Here is a 17,967-nt window from a genome sequence, read left to right on the forward strand (position 1 = left end):
CTCTCGGCTGAGCTAATGCGCGATCGGCTCGCCAGCCTTGAGAGGGCTAATGAGGCAGCAACAAAGCGTAGGCAGCGTAAGAAAAAGCGGATACAGAAGCGAGGAGTACTTACAAAGGGAGCTGGAGAGGATCTACTCGCTCAGCGCGAGGCTGATCAGCAGATTGCTCATGAAGAGCGTCAGAGAGGAGAGCGATTAGGTGTTAGCCGCCAGGCTTTGGCGCGCTGTAGTAGGTGCAGAGAGACTGGCCATAACTCGCGTACGTGCAAGAAAGATACTCTAGGTACTGCTTAATCTATTATGTTAATATGTAGTAAAACAACTATATTGTGGTGGAACTACAGGCTTATAGAGGTGCGCAGGTTTGGTGGGGTGCGGCGCTCGCTTGCCTGCGGCGCTCGCTTGCCACATACGTTAGATGGAGATCAACAGCTTGGGAGCAAGATGGCTTACGCGGACCCACTCTTGGTCAGACCTTGGCAGATTGTAAATCTAATGGTTCTCGCTTGATGCGAGGAAAATAACTCGGGTGTGCGGAACCATACACATCCGAGACGAAGTCGCCCAACAGTTTTGGGTAGTGATTACTCCTGCAATGCCTTTACGTACCTTTGGGATGACTATAAAATATTCGTGCCATCGCCCTCGAGGAAATATCTCCAACGAACAGATTACCAAGAGTCAAAAGCCCATCACACGGATACCGACAGCGCAATGCCGCTTCTGTCATCAGTTGCTTTCCGTGGAAGTTTGCTCAACTTCGAACAACTGCCTATTTTTATAGGTTGTTTCTTCTTAGCTATTATCGTTGGCCCAGCTGCTCTGAATTACAATCGCAAGAGCAAGCTTCCTCATGCGAATCCTCCCTCCGTATTCGATCTACCGTTTGCAAAACAGCGGGAATCTCTTAAAAATGGGCAGAATACCATTTTTCAGCCGTGAAGAGATTTGGAGGCACGCCATATAGGATGCTCACGACAATTGGAGAAGTCATTGTTCTTCCTGCGCGCTATGGCGGCATCATTCATAACCATTCTGCATTCAACTTTAGGAAAGCGTTTTTAACTATAAATAAGCCTTGAAATCGACTTTTTGATTTCCTTCATAAGAGATACTTACAGAAACTAGGACTTTCCAGGCAACGTACCAGGTTTTGAGCCATTCGCATTTATTGACCGTCCAGACGAGATGGTGCAGAATATGATCAAGAAGCATCTCACAAAGCTTCTGAGTACGTGAGACTCAGTGAGATGCACAATTAATTTGCTAATATACTTGCAACATAGACACTGTTACAGAACCGTTGGCCGAAGAAGCTACCTTCGCTGTAGACCATGTTCTAGGCTCGTCTTCTGGTAAGTTTTTTCAAACATTCCTAGGCCGTTTTCTCACACTATCTTAGACTGGAAAACTATGAGTCTAGCAAAAATGACTTCGAGCATTGTTGCACGAATGTCGTCACGCGTTTTCCTTGGCGAGGAGATTTGTCGCAACGAAGACTGGCTTGCAATAACCACACAATATACTGACAATGCTTTCATGGCGGCCATGGAAATGCAGATCATACCGGTTTTCATCAAGCCATTGTTGTCATACTTTTTTCCAAAGTCCAAGCTGGTTTGTAACCAAATGCGGCGCGCTCGAGAGATAATTGCACCTGTCCTCGCCAAACGCAGGGCAATCAAGGAACAGGCCAGGATCAATAACGAGCCCATGCCACACTTCAATGATGCTTTGGAATGGGCAGAGGCTGAGTTCCGTGGACAGCCTTATGATCCAGCGTCAGTGCAGCTAATACTCTCTTTTGCGGCGATCCATACCACAACAGATTTGGCATGCGAAGTAATGCTGCGTTTGGCGAATGAACCATCGCAGATCACCGCCTTACGGGAAGAAATGATAGACGTGCTGAGCAAAGAAGGGTGGAAAAAGACTGCTCTGTACAACCTCAAGCTTCTTGACAGTGCTGTAAAGGAAGCGCAGAGATTGAGGCCATCTGAAACACGTACGTATTTTCCAGTAGCCCTTGCAACATTTATTATCAGCTAACAAAATAAATGCAGTCCAACTACGACGCATTGTCATGGAAGACGTCGCCCTGGAGGGTCATTTGAAGATCCGTAAAGGTGAAAGAGTTCAAGTAGACATGACGCCTATGTGGGACCCATCAGTTCATTCTAACCCGGAAACTTATGACATGTACCGATTTCTGCGCATGCGCGAGCATCCCGAGAGCGCTCACAAAGCTCAACTGGTTAGTACGAGCCCCGACTTCCTGCCTTTTGGGCATGGTAAGTACTCGTGTCCTGGTCGCTTCTTCGCCTCCAATGAGATAAAACTTGCGCTTTGTCATCTCCTGTTAAAGTATGACTGGAAATTGGCCCCTGGAACATCAACTCAACCATTCGTCTCTGGCCAGTTCATGACGGTCGATCCAAAGGCTCAATTGCAGTATCGCAGACGAAGAGAGGAGATCAACTTGGAGGCTCTGACGTCTCTTTAGTATACTATGGTGTCTGGGAGCCAAATTATATCGGTTGCTATTTTCTTGTATTACAGCACTACTAGCTGAGGCAGCTAGCGAATGTAGACTCTGATTAGATATCTAGATGCTGGTCTGGACACGCGAACTCTGCAAGACTGCTCAACGACCTGTCAATCACGCTCGACTAGCTGTAGTACGAGCCCTGCCTGATAAGTCTGTAGCAATAGATCCTTTGTATTCACCACTCTCTTCTTTCTGTGAGCCTGAGCCGTGACATTAAAACTGAATCACAACCTTAATCATCGCATGTAGCGTTTTCCCCCGTGTCCCGGTACGTATTCCAAAACTAGTCACAAAAACAAGAGATTTATGTAATATGGCCTAGGGCTGTATGGCCAAACAGATAAGATATATCGTCTTAATATCCCTCGCCGTATCAACACATGCTTATATCTCGAAATGTTTGAACCAATCGCTGTCTGCGATACTGTATCCTGAAGACGTAGGGGAAGAGTGGGGAACATCGTCGTGGTGTCTAACCCAAAAAAGCATGTCTAGCCGATATGCACCTACCCCACTCGTGGTATCGCGAGCCTCCATCACTTGTTCTAGCAACAATCTCTTGTTTCCCAAGGCTACGTTGAACGCACTGTTTTTAGAGAGGCTCAATTACACATCAAACTCCAAAAGGCACTACATAGCTAAAGATCCGAAGCAGCCATGGAGCAACGAGCCCGCATCCCTGTCTCACCACCAATTGCTAACCCCCTCCCTTCGTATTGGCACAACCCAAAATCACCTCTTGCAAATGCCACTGAATCCAATAAAGATAATCTCACAAAGCCTTACGACTATGCCATAGTCGGCTCCGGCATCTCCGGCACCATGATCGCATACAATCTTCTCCAGTCTCGACCAGGTGCACGCATTGTAATGCTTGAAGCGCGCGAGGCCTGTTCTGGCGCCACAGGTCGCAATGGGGGCCACACTAAAGCAGCGAGCTACCGGACCTACTTGCAACACGTGGAAGAGCTCGGCAAGCAAGAAGCACTCAAGATTGCCAGACTAGAGTATGCGAACATTGTCGAGACGCATCGCATGGCCGAGCAACTGGGCCTGGACTGCGAAAGTAGACTTTGCAACACAGTCGATGTCATCTACGATAAGCCCACTTTTGAGATGGGTAAAACGGCAATCCAGGCGCTGCGCACTCATGCCGAGGCGGATAAAAAGGAAGTCGGTAAAGCGGCGTGGTATCATGTCTACGAAGATGCGGCGGAAGTTCAGAGAAAGTTTTTTGTTGCACCGGAAAACTCTAATCCCGCATTACAAGAGAAGGAAAAGGTCGCAGGTGCCTTTGAGTATCTGGCTGGGCGGGTTCATGCGTATCGCTTCACGACTGGTGTCTTGTCAGAGTGTGTCGAGAAAGGGCTGCAGCTGTGTACCAACACGACTGTGCACAAGATACAACCCTCTCAGCACACTAGCAAAGAGAATAATACTAGATGGGAACTCATCACGCAGCACAATACCATCGCAGCCGATCATGTCATTGTAGCAGCGAATGGGTACACTCCATACATCATGAAGGAGCTACAAGGCGCCATTGTCCCCATGCGCGGCCAAATCACGGTCCAGCGCCCAGGAAACGCAACCAAACTGCCTGCTCCACTGCCGACAACATACTCATTCATCTCTGGCGAAGGTTACGAGTACATGATCCCGCGACCGGTCCAAGAAGGAGGACAGCACATTGTCATTGGAGGGGGTCTGCGTCGCCTTCCAGCCGATGGCGCAAGCGAGTTTGGCATCGTCGATGATGGGTCGTTGAACCCAAGCATCTCGGAATACCTTCGCGAGACCCTCAAATGCTATCATGGCACCGAAAACTGGGGCGAATCCTCTGATGGCGAAGAGTCCAAACGGGTTGTACAAGAGTGGACGGGAATCATGGGCGCAACAGCTGATGGACGACCTTTTGTTGGTGAGGTTCCGGGCAAAAAGGGCATGTGGATATCAGCGGGCTTCAATGGTCATGGTATGGTGCTGTGCCTGAAATCAGCCGAGGCACTAGTCAAGATGATTGGAACAGGTGGGGCTCAAGAGAAGCCGGAATGGTTTCCAGAAAGCTTTTTGATGACGAAAGAGAGGTTGGACAAGTGCCATTTCAGAGGTCGGACAGATATCAAGCTATGAGAGTCACTCGGGTAGACATGACCACGTTATTTTACTGCACGAACGCGAATTTCGCCTAGGATAACACGTCATCCAAGTCTTTGTATACCACTCTTGAGCACAACCATAGCTCAAAGCTGCAACTCATTGATCATCTTCTCTCCCGTCAGTCCCGCCAGCAGATTCTGCACGCTTTCCGTCGCCATCTGCAAACGCGTCTCAATGGTAGCGCTTCCAATATGCGGTACGAGAACAGCCCTTGGCTGCTTCAAGATGGGGTGATCGGCCGCAATGTTGGGCTCGTTCTCTATCACATCCAAGCCTGCACCGAAAATCTGCTCTTCTTCCAGCGCCTTGACCAGGGCATTGGTGTCGATGATGGGCCCACGCGCGATGTTGACAACGACGGACAGCTTCTTCATCTTTGCGAAGAAGTCAGTGCTGACCAGGTGCTTGGTCGACGGGGTCAAAGCACATCCGACAATGACAACGTCGCTTTCCTGGGCAAGTTGATCGACGCTGGCGGCGGGCTCAATGGGGATGCTGGGGTTTGTGAGTAAGCCGAAATGGTCTTCTTTGACGGGCTGCCCAGGCTTGGAAGTGAGGTAAATCACGCGCTTGATACCAAAGGGCAACAGCCTTTGCAGCGAGGCTTGGGCGATTCTGCCAAAGCCCAGGAATCCCACCGTCGACCCTCGGATCTGGGGACCAGTCATGAGCAGCGGATGCCACGGCATCTGTGGCCATTCGCCTTTGGCGACTTTGGACATTGACTCTCCGCCTCGTCTTTGCGCCATTAGGATAAGCATGATGGTGAGATCTGCTACAGCATCGGTCAAGCATGTAGGGGTGTAACCCAGACGGATGTTGCGTTTCTTCAATGCATCTCGGTCCACGTGATCGGTCCCGACAGAGAAAGAGGCAATGGTTTTCAGCTGAGGCCCGGCAGCTTCCAGAAGCTCCTCATCGACCTTGTCGCTGAGCATCACTAGCATACCGCTGGCGCCTTTGACATTTTGTAGGAGCCACGACCGGTCACACGGCTGTATGCCACTTGTCAGCCATCCGTCTCTTCGCCTCTCAATCCTGACTTGCCTTTTCCGACCGCCATTGCACAATCTCCAGACTGTACTTCCTCTCATCCAGAAGCGTCTGGGCCTCGTCTATGAGCTGACGCGTCACAACGACCTTTGTCTTTGCCATGTTGGTGATGTATGTAGTTGCAGGGAAGCCGTGATCGGTCTGACGCGGGGTAGCGTTACCCGAGCCTGGCTGGCTTTGAATGCGCGCTAGCTGTGACGTTAATTGCGAGAGCCTTTCCATGTTTAGATCATGAGCCAATTCCGCTGTCGAATAGCGCGTTGCACAATGTGACGGGTATGTAGCTGAAGGGAGCTGGAGGTACCAACAATATCTAGCCCCTTGTACAGGATAGATAAGCGGTGCTTTACAGGATAAGATAGTCGAAGTAAGTGTAAATTCTCGTTTTGCAGGTGTGATTTACGCTGTTTGGACCCATTGCTTTAATAAAAAAAAAGTGGACAGAGAAGACGCTCCTATGCAATAGTCACAAGGCATAAGCAACACATTATGCAGTAGCGGCTGCCATCACACATATACATACCGAAAACAAAAATTCTCCACTGCAAGATTACTACCGAGCCGCCACAAAGAGTAAAAAGAACCTGGGTTATCTGCAGAAGCAGACGAATGCTGATGAGAGTGGGACTCGAACCCACGCCACTTTCGTGACCAGGAATATAGTGTTAAGAAAACCTTAACCTGGCGCCATAACCAACTCGGCCATCTCACCGTAAGGTGTTTTGATGCCAGTCAGATGGCTTAGTGAAGTTATGAATGCAGTGTTATCACCACGGCAAAGCGGCCGGGGTAGTAGGTGGGGTCACAACCTCCATGTCCTTGGGCGCAGCTCAACAAGAAATCTGCCTAGGAAACATGAATCCAATCGTTGTTTTGATGGCTCAACTCCATACTACTACTACACAATGCAGTCTAATTACAGCCTGCTCTTTGCACCGAGCGGCTCGGGTCGCCACATTTCGTTGAGCAAGCGAGTGGCGTTGACCATGTCCGGTCTGCACTGATCCAGCGACGTGATGCCCAGCAAGCGCATGCCCGTTTCCAGCTCGTCAGTGAGTACTACCAAGTGTTAGTAATCTTGGTCTTAGCCCGTCCCTGCTTGCAAACTTACTGTCGACACATCTCTCCACTCCCTTTGCTCCATACGCACCGAGTGCGTACAGGAAGGGCCTACCCACGCCGACGGCCGTCGCGCCCAAGCACAGGGCCTTGAGCACATCGTTGCCATCTCGGAGCCCGCCATCGAGGTAGATTTCCAGTTTGCCCAGGACCTCTGGGCAGTAGGTGCGGATTTCGAGCAGCGTCATGAGCGCACTAGGTGCCGTGTGCATTTGTCGGCCGCCGTGGTTGCTGAGCAAGATGCCTGCACACCCGTATTCCAGCGCGAGCTTGGCGTCCTCTGCGCACTGGATACCCTTGAGCACAATGGGGCCGCCCCATTCCCTGCTGATCCATTCAATGTCTTTCCATGTAATGTTGGCGCTCAATTGGCCCATGGCGGGGCGTCCGCCCATTGCCGGGGCAAAGTCATTGTCACCGCCGGCTTCCCACATGGAAGGCAGCTCTTCAACGACGCCGAACGCGACAGCCTCCTCGGCCTGCAGGTAACGATCAGCGGTACGCTTTCCTAGCACAGGCGTGTCGACTGTCATCCACAGCCCCTTGTACCCACAGCGCTTCGCAATATGGATGAGCTCGACGGCCTTCTTCCTGTCCTCGGGCATGTAGTATTGGTAGTAAAGCTGTGTCGGGCTCTTGTTTCCAACTTTCTTTTGCTCTTCGACATAGCTCTCCATGATGGCTTCGCTCTTCTTGCTACTTGCGGTGCTGACAACCTTGTGTATGCCTTTGCGCACAGCGCCTCGTATCATTTCAGGCTCGGCATTTGCGTGGATCGCACCCATTGTTCCCATGGGGCAGATGTAGAATGGATACGGTGAGCTGCATCCAGCAATCTTGCGGCTCATGTCCACTTTGGCTACATCGCGCAGGACGCGCGGGCGGAAGGTGACGCGCTCCCAGTCGCCGATGTTGCCTCTGATGGATGCGCCCGTGTTTGCGGATCCAGAGACATAGATGTATGACTTGTGAGGTATGACCGCCTTTGCCACTGGCTCAAAGTCCATGGTGGTGACGCAGAGATTGACGTGTGGAATCTCATTGGAGTTTGGGTCGGCTTCTGCTGGCTTCTTTGGCCCTGCAGCTTTGATTTGGCGAAGCTCTCCCAAGGTGTTGGCATCGATGGGTCCTAGATAGGCATCCTTGGGTAGGTAGTCATCCACATAAGTCAGCGGATGGTATATCTTAAACTCTTCTGTTGCATCCTGTCGTCATGTCAATCAATGTTCCCGCTACGCGCTGATGTATACTCACCGACCCAGCGTTCTTTAGGAGGATCGTGGCTCCACCCGGATGTTCAAACACGAACTTTGAAACGTCGTACACCTTTGAATCGAGAACCATCCAACAGTCATTTTTGCTGTTGTGCTTTGCTACTTCTGCTCCACTGATTTTCGACATGGTTCCAGAGTCCTGTAGTGTGGGTTTGAGATTAAGTGAGATCAAGTGAGGTCGAGTCGGGATCTTGTTGCACGCTTCGGCCGACTGCCGCGAGGGAAATTGGCTACGCCGGATATATCAGTCGGGGATCCGGAAAAAATAACTCCAACGCTTTGGATGCGAGTTGACGCCGATGGACGATGAGGAGGTGTATGGCTCGTGTAGGTTCTCGCTCCCATGGATATAACAAGTCCACAAAGAGATGTTCAACTGGACGGGCTCCGCGTCGGCAACTGCACCGTGGTCTAGACGCTATAGACGCTAGGCTTTCGGTTGAAAGTTCCTTATCAGGCAGTTTACGGCCCGCGATAAGACGGCTAGCTCCGACCGAGGAACCTCTGGCGAAACAAATCAAGCCTCCTCACCGCAATCCTTTGGTTGACTCAATACGTATGTGCACAAGATTGCCAAACACGACTCACGGTTCCTGTCGAACCGAAAATCAAACTACCGCAGAGTGCATTCTTGGGCGACGGCCAGGGGCCAAGTCACACACACCGGGGCATGATTACAACATGGCCGCGCATTCATGCTTTTCCGACGCGTTGAAATGCCATTACACGGCGCAAAACGCACGTGCCTCTGGAAAAGACTAATGTACAGACAGCATGCAGGAGTGATCCCGGAGGATTTGAGCTGCATACGTTTTCGATAACTTGTGGGGAATGCTGACATGTAAGACGAGAGTGGAGATACTACCACATGCCGTGGCGATCGAGTAGATGCACGGATCTTTGCATATACTACTTCCTGGTGGTGAAGCCAGTCCACACCATTCCTTTCCAATGCGCGTTGTAATGCAGCTCGACAAAGCGCATGCTTCTGCAAGGCCAGACTTGATGGGAATCAAGGGGTTGCCATTGCCATCGGACTAGTACCCCAGTGCATCTTTACCCGTCCATCTATGGCGTTCTAGACGGAATACACCCAGTTGCTCGCTTTGTGGCTGCAGATGGTCAAGAGCTTTTCCCGCACCCTCACAACAGAGCCATGCGTAGGGGATTGATCCAAGTAATATATAATTTATCTTGGACCGGATGGGATTTTCCTCGGCTGCATGCAAGTTGGAGCTGATAGGCTACACAGGTTTACATGAGCCGCAGAGCACCCTAAATACACAGAATATGCCTGGTTTTTCGACTTTGAAGACGGCCTAAACTCGACCATGTTAGTGCGGGCTTGTCGAGCCCGCAGGGCACTCCGCTACAAAAACAATGCAACAACTACAATGCTACCAAGTGCGCCGAGCTGGTCAAGAATTTCGACGCGAAGGACATCTATTACGTAGATGCTTAGAATAGCGACAAGGCAATGGCTGACCAATGTAGCTACAAGGACAATGGTGCGCTGATGAATCCGTTATGGTAGGGCATGACGTGTCTGATTCCCACGGCAGGCAACTTTGTAAACGCGACTTGCACGCAGGGCGGATACGCGGAATATGCAGTCAAGGTCAGCGATGTTGCACAAATGCAGCTGGCGGTAAACCTCGCCCGAAACCTCAACCTCGGGCTTGTGGTTCGAAACACTGGCCATGACTACAACGGTCGGTCAGTTGGCAAAGGGGCGCTCAGCATTTGGACGCATGGATTGAAAGAGATAAAGTATGTGGAGAAGTACATCAGCCCCACATATGAAGGGCCGGTGTTCAAACTTGGAGCGGGTGTGCAGGGATTCGAGTTGTATCAGGCTGCTGACAAACTCGGCGTGTCTGCTGTCGCTGGCATCTGTCCAACCGTGGGTGTCACTGGTGGTTATTCGACGGGTGGCGGGCATTTACCTTTGATGCAGCTCTTTGGCGTGGGTGCTGATCGGATTGTCGCTCTCGAAGTGGTGCTCGCCCGTGGGCGCTTCGCTACCGCTACCCCTGAGGTAAATAGCCATCTCTACTGGGCCATGCTTGGCGGAGGTGGGGGGACGTTTGGTGTCATTGCGTCTGCGATGGCAAAGACCCACCGGCGAGTTCCTGTCACAACGTCTTCGTGGAGCATCATGACGTCTGAGACAGTTACCGCCGACAAGCTTTGGGAGGCATTTAGGTTTTACCTTGACAAGATGCCTGTTTGCAACCGAGCCCAGACTTAGTCGTACTTTACGCTCATGGCACTGGCGCCGGGCGCGTACCTGTGGACCATGAATCCGATTTTCGCAACGGGCAAAACGGTCGAGGAGTATGAGACGCTGATCAAGCCGTTCTACGACAAGTGTGCGTCGCTGGGCATCGGGGTGAATGCCAATACGAGCTACTACGACAGCTTCTATCCGGCATACCAGGCCACGTTTGCGACGTTCAACTACTACATTGGCGGGGCGGGGAGGGCATGGCGTGCAACCGGCCGGTGACATGGGACAACTGGAAGGGTTCCGCAAGCCGCGACCAGACGTTTGCGGCGATGCGACGTGTCGTCGAGAGCGCGGGAGTGGTTAACATGCACCACCAGCGGCCAGCGGCGCAGAAGAGCAAGCATGGCAACTCGGCGAAGCCCGCGGTGGGCGACGAAGAGAGCCAGGTGGTGATTATCAATTCGGTTGGCGAGCAGGCGGCGGCGGGTGGTGCATATGGCAACGAGGCCGACATTGCGGAGCCGGCGTGGCAGCACTCTTTCTAGGGGGGGGCCAATTACCCTCGGCTGTTGCACATCAAGAACAGGCACGACCCCGGCATGCTCTTGTACGTCGACGACGGGGTGGGCAGCGAGGGCTGGGCCATTGACGATAAGGCGGCGGTTGGAAAGGGCGGGCAGTCGACGAATGGGGCGCTGTGTCGCGTATAGAGGCGGGCGGGACGTGGGAGTGTTGACGAGAATGCAGCAGAGCATGAATAGAAATGCTGCTGGTTGCGAGGCGAGCGACGCGCGGCGCGGCGCGGGCAGAGAGATGGGCGCTGTACGAGTCGTCGTGGTGAGACACGGGGGAGTGGTTCGTTTTGAGGCGTCGGGCACAGGCAGCGGCACAGGCAGCGGCACCGTGCAGGTGAAGGCGGCGGCCCCACGCGTCTCGTGCATGTGCAGTACGGTATGTGTGTAGTCAGTCTGTCCGTCAGTCAGTCAGTCAGTCAGTCAGTCAGTCAGTCAGTCAGTCAGTCAGTCAGTGTAAGGGGCGGTGCATGTGCAAGGAGTAATATGCACGCGGCAGGCTGCCCGGGCATAGCGAGGACGGGCAGCGGAGCGATGCACCGGCGATTCCGTGTGTGGGAGGGGGGGGCGAGGCGCAGTGTGCGACGCAGCTGCTGCAGACGCGGAGGGCGGCGAGGGCGCCGTCGGGGTGCCAAGGCGCCATCTTCTAGAAGGCGCGGCGGGGGCGGCCAAGTTGGGTGCGGCAGCGCCATGGCGGCTTGTCGCAGGTGCACGCCTACGGCTATGCCCCGCGCCCCCCAGCGCCGTCGCAGCGCATGGTGAGGCCCCAAGTGTCGGAAGAGTGTGTCGCGCGCTGCGTGCTTGGCCGGCCCCGCGGCAGGTGCAGGCGATTAGTCAAGCCGCGCCCGTTGTCACCGCGCCCTCCAGCGGGATGTAAAACAACCCGAGTTCTCGTCCTCCGCCGCACCCTTCCCTTCGCACGCCTCCGTCTGCCCATCACCGCCTGCCCACCGCCTGCAATCGAATCAAGCTCGCCGGATCGCCACCCTTCCGACGCGGAACACTCTACACTGCCCTCCAGCATGTGCCCCTTCAGTAAGCTTGGCGCCCGCCCGCCTGCTGAGCCGCCCGACCTAACCACGCTCAAAAGCATCGTTGCCTGCCGGCGAAGGCCCTGCCCGCTTTGCCTCGCCCACGGCCGTCAAGGACTGGCAGCCCAGGCGCAAGTCCGTCTCCAATGCCTGCGAGCGCTGCCGCCGCCGCAAGATCCGCTGCGACGGCGAGACGCCCTGCGCCACGTGCAAGCGCTTTGCCGTGCAGTGCGTGAGAACGCAGAAACCAAAAGAGGTCGTGGCATCGTCAGTAGCCTTTGCCCCCCCCCGCACGCGCTCCCCTCGCGCAGTCACGTGACATGCCATGCACCTGCACCTGCACCTGCTGACCCCCGCAAAAAGGGAACATCGCGAGGCCCTCGAAGGCCGCATCCACCAGCTCGAGGCCCAGCTCGCGCGCCATGTGAATGCCCCCATGCACGGCATGGAGTCGATTGACCACAATCTCATGGCCACCACCCCGACGTCGTTTGACTGGCGCGCCGCCCCGGCCAACCTCAACCTTGACACCACCATCCCCGCAACCTACACGGCCGACGACCTGGACCTAGCCGCCTTCTCCGCTACCAGTGGCAGCATGCCCTCCATCGCCATAGACGAATGTGAGCCTTTCCCCAACTTTTCCTCGCCATCTTCACCAGTACCTTCATTATGGTTAGGTACCACGCGTGCCTCCTCCCCCGAATCCATGCCCCCGGGTCCCCCGCTACCCCAGTACCCCGCCGCCTACACCTCCGCCAGCAAAACCTACCCCGCCGCCACGGAAATGCACACGGCCCCATCCTGGGAATTCATGGCCCACGCCGCCTCCAGCAAGCTCCAGCCCGGCACCAGCAGTCGAGGCGCCCACTCGCGCAAGACGTCGACGTCGTCCTTGTCCCAGGGCAGCAACGAGCAAACCATGTCTCCCATTCCCGAGGTCGACGACGATCTGCTGCCGCTGGCCCCAGCTCCCAGACTGCCTCGCCAGGGCGTCTTCGCCGCCCGTCAAGCCGACAGCCCAGGCCCGTGTTCTTCGCGCTCCAGCTTCACCGACCGCAGTCGCGCGCTGGCAACCACGCCGCTGCCCAGCCGCTTCGAGGCCGAAACCCTGACCAACGAGTTTATCCGCCATCTCGACTCGCTCGACTACAAGGCCTACTCCATTTCCCCCTTGCTCTTTGCCCGTTTCTGCGAAGCCGTCTATCCCAACCCACAGCCTACGTCTGCAGTTGAAATCACCGCCTCCATGGCCATGGCCCGCTTCCACGTCTTCCTCGCCATGGCCATTGCCATGAAAGTTCGCATCAAGGACGCGCCCGAGAACACCAATGCGCTGCTGGAAACGTGCTACGAGCTGGCTATGCAGCAGGCTTCGTCATCGTCGACCTTTTGGCAGGAATACGGCGGCATGGAGGCGGCACAGTTGCTCGCCCTGTTTGCCTCGTTGCGGAAACCCGTCAGTGGTGACGAGCCGCGATCTCTCCATCACTCCTTTTCGTGGTGAAGGAGCAAACAATAAGAACCATTTTGTAGCAACAGAGGTGACGATTTCTTTACTTTTCTTTTCCTTTTGGAGTTTGCACTTTTCATGCTCTTCCTCTCATGTCGTTTTTAACGAATTCTTTTCCCTTTTTCCCTTTCCTTGTCCTTTCTGTAAGTACCGTCTTTCCTTGCTCATGTCTCAATAGCATGTGTCTTTTTTTTTTATTTCTTTCCGTCACATTGTCAAGACCGGCTGTTTCTTTCTTTCTTTTCTCCACGGATCCAGGACATGTATATAACAAGTTCATACCCCTCCCGTCTTCCCGCCTCGCTCATCAATACAACATCTGTGTATTCCACTGAGCGGGCCCATGTCACATATATAGCGATTTCAAGAAAAAAGAAACAGAAAAGACAAAAAAAACAAATGAACCAATTTCACTATCATGGAGGGATTCTTCTTCTTCTTCTTCTTCTTCTTCTTCTTCTTCTTCTAGACCACGGCATTTGAAAATACAGCGTACAAAGGAGCGAAAGCGAGATTCAAAAGCATTCTTTGCTCTTTATTCGATGTTATGTAGAACCACTAGATTTATCCTAGAAAAGCCTCTCTCCATGGTTTCAAACCCCTAGGCTGTCTTTGAAAGAAAGAAAAAGAAAAGAAAAAATCAAGAGAACTACGGTGTAGAGGGGGTATGTATACTACTCATAACGAATCCACCAAATCCACCAAATCCAACCTAACAAAAAAACATGACATCAACATGTTCAACAACGCTCACAAGCACTCGTACCAAGTTCCACATCTTGTTCCATCTCTTCTCACATGTCTTCCTTACATTACCCCATTGACACTACATTACTCTTCTTTCCTCTCTTCCTCTCTCCATTATTCCACTCCCCCTTATCCAAATCCCACCATGCCTAGAAAGAATCCAAACAACAAGAAGAAGAAGAAAAAAAACTACCACTTGGTGCCCTTCTGCCTCAGGGCATCATTAACCATAAGCCCTGGAATCGTAAACCCGTATCCATCTGTCCTGCCCTCGCGATCCTTGTTGCTAATCTCCACCCTGAGCGTGACATCCAGACCGTACGGCCCGCACAGGCCAGACGGCTGGATGCCATTGGCTGCCGGATGCTGTGTGCCTGCGCCATGCTCGCCCAGGTGAAAGGGCTGACGCATGTTGTCTTTGGCACCGGGGGCTTCGCTGAGCGTAGACTTTGCGTCGCCGTTTGTCGTAATCGAGGGGGCCTGGCCGGGCACCGAGAGAGTGGCGGCGGGTGGAATCGTCGATTCGCAGATGATGGCATAGTTGCGCGAGGGCATGGTGGCGTGGTTGGAGTCGGACGTTTTGGATTCGGGTTTGCCGCCCGAGTCGCTCGTGCCGTTTGTGGCCGTCATGCCGTCGGGCAGGGCGGGATCGCGGTCAAAGATTTCAAGCAGCGTCTCGTCGGTTTCCTTGTCCAGGTGGTGGATCTTGTTTCGCTTGGCGAGCAGGTTGGCAACGGCTTGGGGCGGTGGCTTGTTGGTGATGGCCGAACTGATAATGTTGGGCATGTAGCGCCAGTCCTCCTCGGCGCGAAGTCCTTGTTTGGCATTCGAGTAGAATCGTCCAATGGCGCCGAGATGCACGTCTCCTCCGAGAATGGTAACGCGAGCGGAGAACTTTTGCGAGAAGGCTTGCAGGCTGTGCATCAGATGCCGGCGCTCCTCCTTGTGCTGCCGAGCCGTGTAGTGGTCGTCGAGGTCGTCAAGCAAATCGACCTTGCCGTCAAACTGGTTGAAGAAGCCGCCCGCGAAGCCGAAGCGCTTGTTCAGAAACTTGATGGGCGCAATCAATGGGGATTGCAGAATGTTCTCAAGCCAGATCAAACGAGGATACGCAATGGGAACACCGAGCAGCAAAATCATGTGTTTTAGCTCTGGGTTTGCCGTAAACTCGGCATCCAGACGATCAAACAGCAGCTTATACGTCTCGGGGTAGTTGACCTGATGTCTTGTGCGCTCTGTTCGCGCATCGATACCGGCAAAGGCAATGCGTGCGCCAAGCTGGCAGTAGATGTTGCGGCTGCATTCCTCGACATACGGGCCAGGCTTTGCGCCAATAATGTATGATGGGTCACCTTCGTCATTATCCATTACAAAAGTCTCGTCAACCTGCTTCTGATCCGCAGGCGTTGTAGTCTCTCCTTGGGCATGTACTGCCGTCGTCTGGGGCGCATCCGTGGTAAAGGTGCTTTTTGGGGGCGCGAGATGATGCTGGAACAAAAGATAGTACTTGTGCGCGACTCCGCCAATGCCGCGGAACACGGCGCAGTTCATAAAATGATCAGTATACGAGCCAAAGCCGTCAATGATATCGTGATCATCCCAGATGTTGACCTGAGGAATCTGGCTGTTGGCAGTGGAGAAGGGAGCCTGCCCGTACCACCTGATGTAGTTGTTGTAATAGTACTCGTCGCACTCGGCACGCATCTTCTGGTCAAAGGGGAACTCGCGTCGCTTGTGGGGGTTGCCGATATCCGTCCAGGGCTTGAGCGGGCCGTCTACTCGTACTCCATCATTGTAGATTTGGTCACCTCCGCCAATCATGACGTGAAAGGGGCGCTGCTCGTGCATGCGAAGGACATCATTCCAGAGCACGGGGCCTTGCCACACGTCCAGGTCTGTCCCCACACTAAAGCCATTGCACGAATGGAACATGATGCGCATCGACTGGGTGATAGAGGGTATGGAAAAGATTGTCGGCTTCTGCTCCTTGATGCCGTCGGGGTACTGGATAGTCTGGATATCATAGCTCCACCTTGACTCGAAGGGCTGCATGGGCGCCTCGATGAGAAAGCGCCAGAATGCCTTTTTGGCGTCTTCGTACAGCTTTTGGCCGTGGAAGACCCTCTCCGACACGCTGAACCGCACATCTCCCAGCGTCTTGTCCACTGCGCCTGCTGGCGATAGTACAAGCTGAGGGGCCGCATCGTGCTGTCCGGGCTTGGTGACAATCAGCGCGCTGCCATGCCATATGGGCTGTCCGGTCTGCTGGTTGCTAGTGCGCCTATAGTTCAAAAGCGGGCCCATAACCACGTCCAAGACGCCCGAGGTGCTGACAGCCTGACGCCCATAGCCGGTGTTCATGGTGAAAACGGGTTGCTCGGTTTCGGTTGCCATGGCGCCAATGTGCCGCGACTATGGTTCGGTGTGGCGGAATGCAAGCAAGTCTTGCGCAGGCGCGTCAAACAAGAGTTAGGACTGGATAATGGGCGCTCCGGTTAGCAGAAAGACTCAAACAGCCCAGGTCGAGACTCACAGTGTGCGAATGTGCCGAGGCTCTGTATATTTGTATGAATGTAAGCTGAGCTGCGGCGCGCACCCTATGCGCGGCACGGAAATGATGTCGCGATACAACGGCGAAAGAGCCAATTGACACGATAGACGCAAAGCAATGGGCTCAGGGCATACGCAAGGATATATGTAGGCAGGAAGAGGGTGTGGGAGAGTGAGAGGGGTGGTGACGGAGTGAATGGGGCCTCGAGGCTCAAGTGTCAAAAAGTTGTTATGCTAGCAATTGATGGCACAGGGACGGCAGGGGATGGGCAGCCGCTAGCCGGGGGGAATCCTGTTCACCCCTCGAGCCACTTTCCACCCAGCAAGCAGGGCCAAGGGCCGCCCGCAACCGGTGGATCGTGCCAGAGCGAGGGCGTGGGCTGCCGACGAGATGGCGAAAACAAAATAAAGCGTCATATCATACTCAACACGCGCGCCGCGATAAAAGCCCCTTGTGATGTGGATTGTTGTTCGGCCTCGTCAATGCATCCGATGAATTCGCACAGAAGGGGGGGGGGCCACGGGGGGAAAGGCAGCGACATCGATGAGCTCATTACTGGGGCTTGGCGGCAGCTGGCGCCCGCACCGAAGCTTTGTTAGCTGCCAAGACTGCGCGCTATGTATGGTTCACAAGGCCTGTGCATGCACATGTGCATGTGCATGTGCATGTGCATGTGCTGCCACCGCCACTGCCACTGCCACACCCACACAGGCCTAGCGGAATGACGTACTTGGAGTGGCTGTGTCCTGTGGCTAGCCGCTCCTCTGTTTCCAAGCCTCGTTCTAGGCTTAGCTGCTGGTAGTAGTCCGCCCAGCAGCTCGGCCATCAAGACATGTTATTTGGAAGAAAAGATGAATCGCTAGAACAGGATTTACTTACCACTGCATACTAACTGTGTACTTCCACATCACTACCCAGACGCCATAATCTTCTTCCTCGTACATGGTACATTGCAATTTTTTTTTCAAGATAGAGTAACTAGCATATTGCGAGGTGGGTCGTTGCAAACTAAGCTCTACTTTTGCTTCCATAAAAAAAAACACGGTAATAATACAGACCATATAAGCACTAAGCAAGCACTACTACATTAGTCTAGCGCTGATGCAACAAACCTCTTCTATATGTTCTGCTGAACATGTTTCCACGTACATAGCCCTATGTTGAAAAAA

General features: G+C 53.6%; 7 protein-coding genes and 1 non-coding gene across 8 annotated transcripts; 4 read left to right on the top strand and 4 right to left on the bottom strand.

The window, feature by feature from the left end:
- Nucleotides 1-15: 15 nt before the first annotated feature.
- On the top strand, nucleotides 16-2,503 carry SETTUDRAFT_19275 (uncharacterized protein; the record flags this gene model as incomplete). The annotated part of the gene is made up of 5 exons (XM_008026699.1): nucleotides 16-201; nucleotides 1,129-1,231; nucleotides 1,287-1,355; nucleotides 1,403-2,005; nucleotides 2,064-2,503. The coding sequence occupies 5 exons, from the start codon at nucleotides 16-18 to the stop codon at nucleotides 2,501-2,503; spliced, it is 1,401 nt and encodes a 466-aa protein (XP_008024890.1).
- Nucleotides 2,504-3,205: 702 nt separating this feature from the next.
- On the top strand, nucleotides 3,206-4,681 carry SETTUDRAFT_135072 (uncharacterized protein; the record flags this gene model as incomplete). The annotated part of the gene is made up of 1 exon (XM_008027170.1): nucleotides 3,206-4,681. One exon carries the CDS (start codon nucleotides 3,206-3,208, stop codon nucleotides 4,679-4,681), a length of 1,476 nt encoding a protein of 491 aa, XP_008025361.1.
- Nucleotides 4,682-4,699: 18 nt separating this feature from the next.
- On the bottom strand, nucleotides 4,700-5,863 carry SETTUDRAFT_171126 (uncharacterized protein; the record flags this gene model as incomplete). The annotated part of the gene is made up of 2 exons (XM_008027171.1): nucleotides 4,700-5,703; nucleotides 5,756-5,863. The coding sequence occupies 2 exons, from the start codon at nucleotides 5,861-5,863 to the stop codon at nucleotides 4,792-4,794; spliced, it is 1,020 nt and encodes a 339-aa protein (XP_008025362.1). The 3' UTR covers nucleotides 4,700-4,791.
- A 511-nt stretch (nucleotides 5,864-6,374) lies between these two features.
- On the bottom strand, nucleotides 6,375-6,473 carry SETTUDRAFT_t17. The gene has a single exon. It is a non-coding gene; the product is annotated as a tRNA-Leu (tRNA).
- Nucleotides 6,474-6,631: 158 nt separating this feature from the next.
- On the bottom strand, nucleotides 6,632-8,403 carry SETTUDRAFT_162932 (uncharacterized protein). Its single transcript, XM_008027172.1, has 3 exons — nucleotides 8,135-8,403; nucleotides 6,873-8,085; nucleotides 6,632-6,820 (listed from the first exon to the last, which is right to left on the bottom strand). The coding sequence occupies exons 1-3, from the start codon at nucleotides 8,279-8,281 to the stop codon at nucleotides 6,678-6,680; spliced, it is 1,503 nt and encodes a 500-aa protein (XP_008025363.1). The 5' UTR covers nucleotides 8,282-8,403; the 3' UTR covers nucleotides 6,632-6,677.
- A 1,228-nt stretch (nucleotides 8,404-9,631) lies between these two features.
- Nucleotides 9,632-10,929, top strand: SETTUDRAFT_31074 (uncharacterized protein; the record flags this gene model as incomplete). The annotated part of the gene is made up of 4 exons (XM_008026828.1): nucleotides 9,632-9,662; nucleotides 9,717-10,381; nucleotides 10,406-10,526; nucleotides 10,595-10,929. The coding sequence occupies 4 exons, from the start codon at nucleotides 9,632-9,634 to the stop codon at nucleotides 10,927-10,929; spliced, it is 1,152 nt and encodes a 383-aa protein (XP_008025019.1).
- Nucleotides 10,930-11,888: 959 nt separating this feature from the next.
- On the top strand, nucleotides 11,889-13,873 carry SETTUDRAFT_162934 (uncharacterized protein). The gene is made up of 3 exons (XM_008027173.1): nucleotides 11,889-11,991; nucleotides 12,047-12,254; nucleotides 12,351-13,873. Exons 1-3 carry the CDS (start codon nucleotides 11,979-11,981, stop codon nucleotides 13,492-13,494), a joined length of 1,365 nt encoding a protein of 454 aa, XP_008025364.1. The 5' UTR covers nucleotides 11,889-11,978; the 3' UTR covers nucleotides 13,495-13,873.
- Nucleotides 13,874-14,038: 165 nt separating this feature from the next.
- SETTUDRAFT_162935 (uncharacterized protein) lies at nucleotides 14,039-16,994 on the bottom strand. Its single transcript, XM_008027174.1, has 2 exons — nucleotides 16,781-16,994; nucleotides 14,039-16,722 (listed from the first exon to the last, which is right to left on the bottom strand). Exon 2 carries the CDS (start codon nucleotides 16,639-16,641, stop codon nucleotides 14,437-14,439), a length of 2,205 nt encoding a protein of 734 aa, XP_008025365.1. The 5' UTR covers nucleotides 16,642-16,722; nucleotides 16,781-16,994; the 3' UTR covers nucleotides 14,039-14,436.
- Nucleotides 16,995-17,967: the final 973 nt, after the last annotated feature.

Source organism: Exserohilum turcica (assembly GCF_000359705.1).
Source record: "Exserohilum turcica Et28A unplaced genomic scaffold SETTUscaffold_2, whole genome shotgun sequence".
NCBI lineage: Eukaryota > Fungi > Ascomycota > Dothideomycetes > Pleosporales > Pleosporaceae > Exserohilum > Exserohilum turcicum.

Excerpts from the sequence above, each read along its gene's own strand:
- SETTUDRAFT_162934 (XM_008027173.1), top strand. Across the intron at positions 12,255-12,350 it reads CCAAAAGAGGTCGTGGCATC|GGAACATCGCGAGGCCCTCG; the intron begins GTCAGTAGCCTT and ends CCCCGCAAAAAG.
- SETTUDRAFT_162935 (XM_008027174.1), bottom strand. The coding sequence starts at position 16,641 with ATGGCAACCGAAACCGAGCAACCCGTTTTCACCATGAACACCGGCTAT.
- SETTUDRAFT_162932 (XM_008027172.1), bottom strand. The coding sequence starts at position 8,281 with ATGTCGAAAATCAGTGGAGCAGAAGTAGCAAAGCACAACAGCAAAAAT. Across the intron at positions 8,086-8,134 it reads TCCTAAAGAACGCTGGGTCG|GATGCAACAGAAGAGTTTAA; the intron begins GTGAGTATACAT and ends ACATGACGACAG. Across the intron at positions 6,821-6,872 it reads AGTGGAGAGATGTGTCGACA|TACTCACTGACGAGCTGGAA; the intron begins GTAAGTTTGCAA and ends AACACTTGGTAG.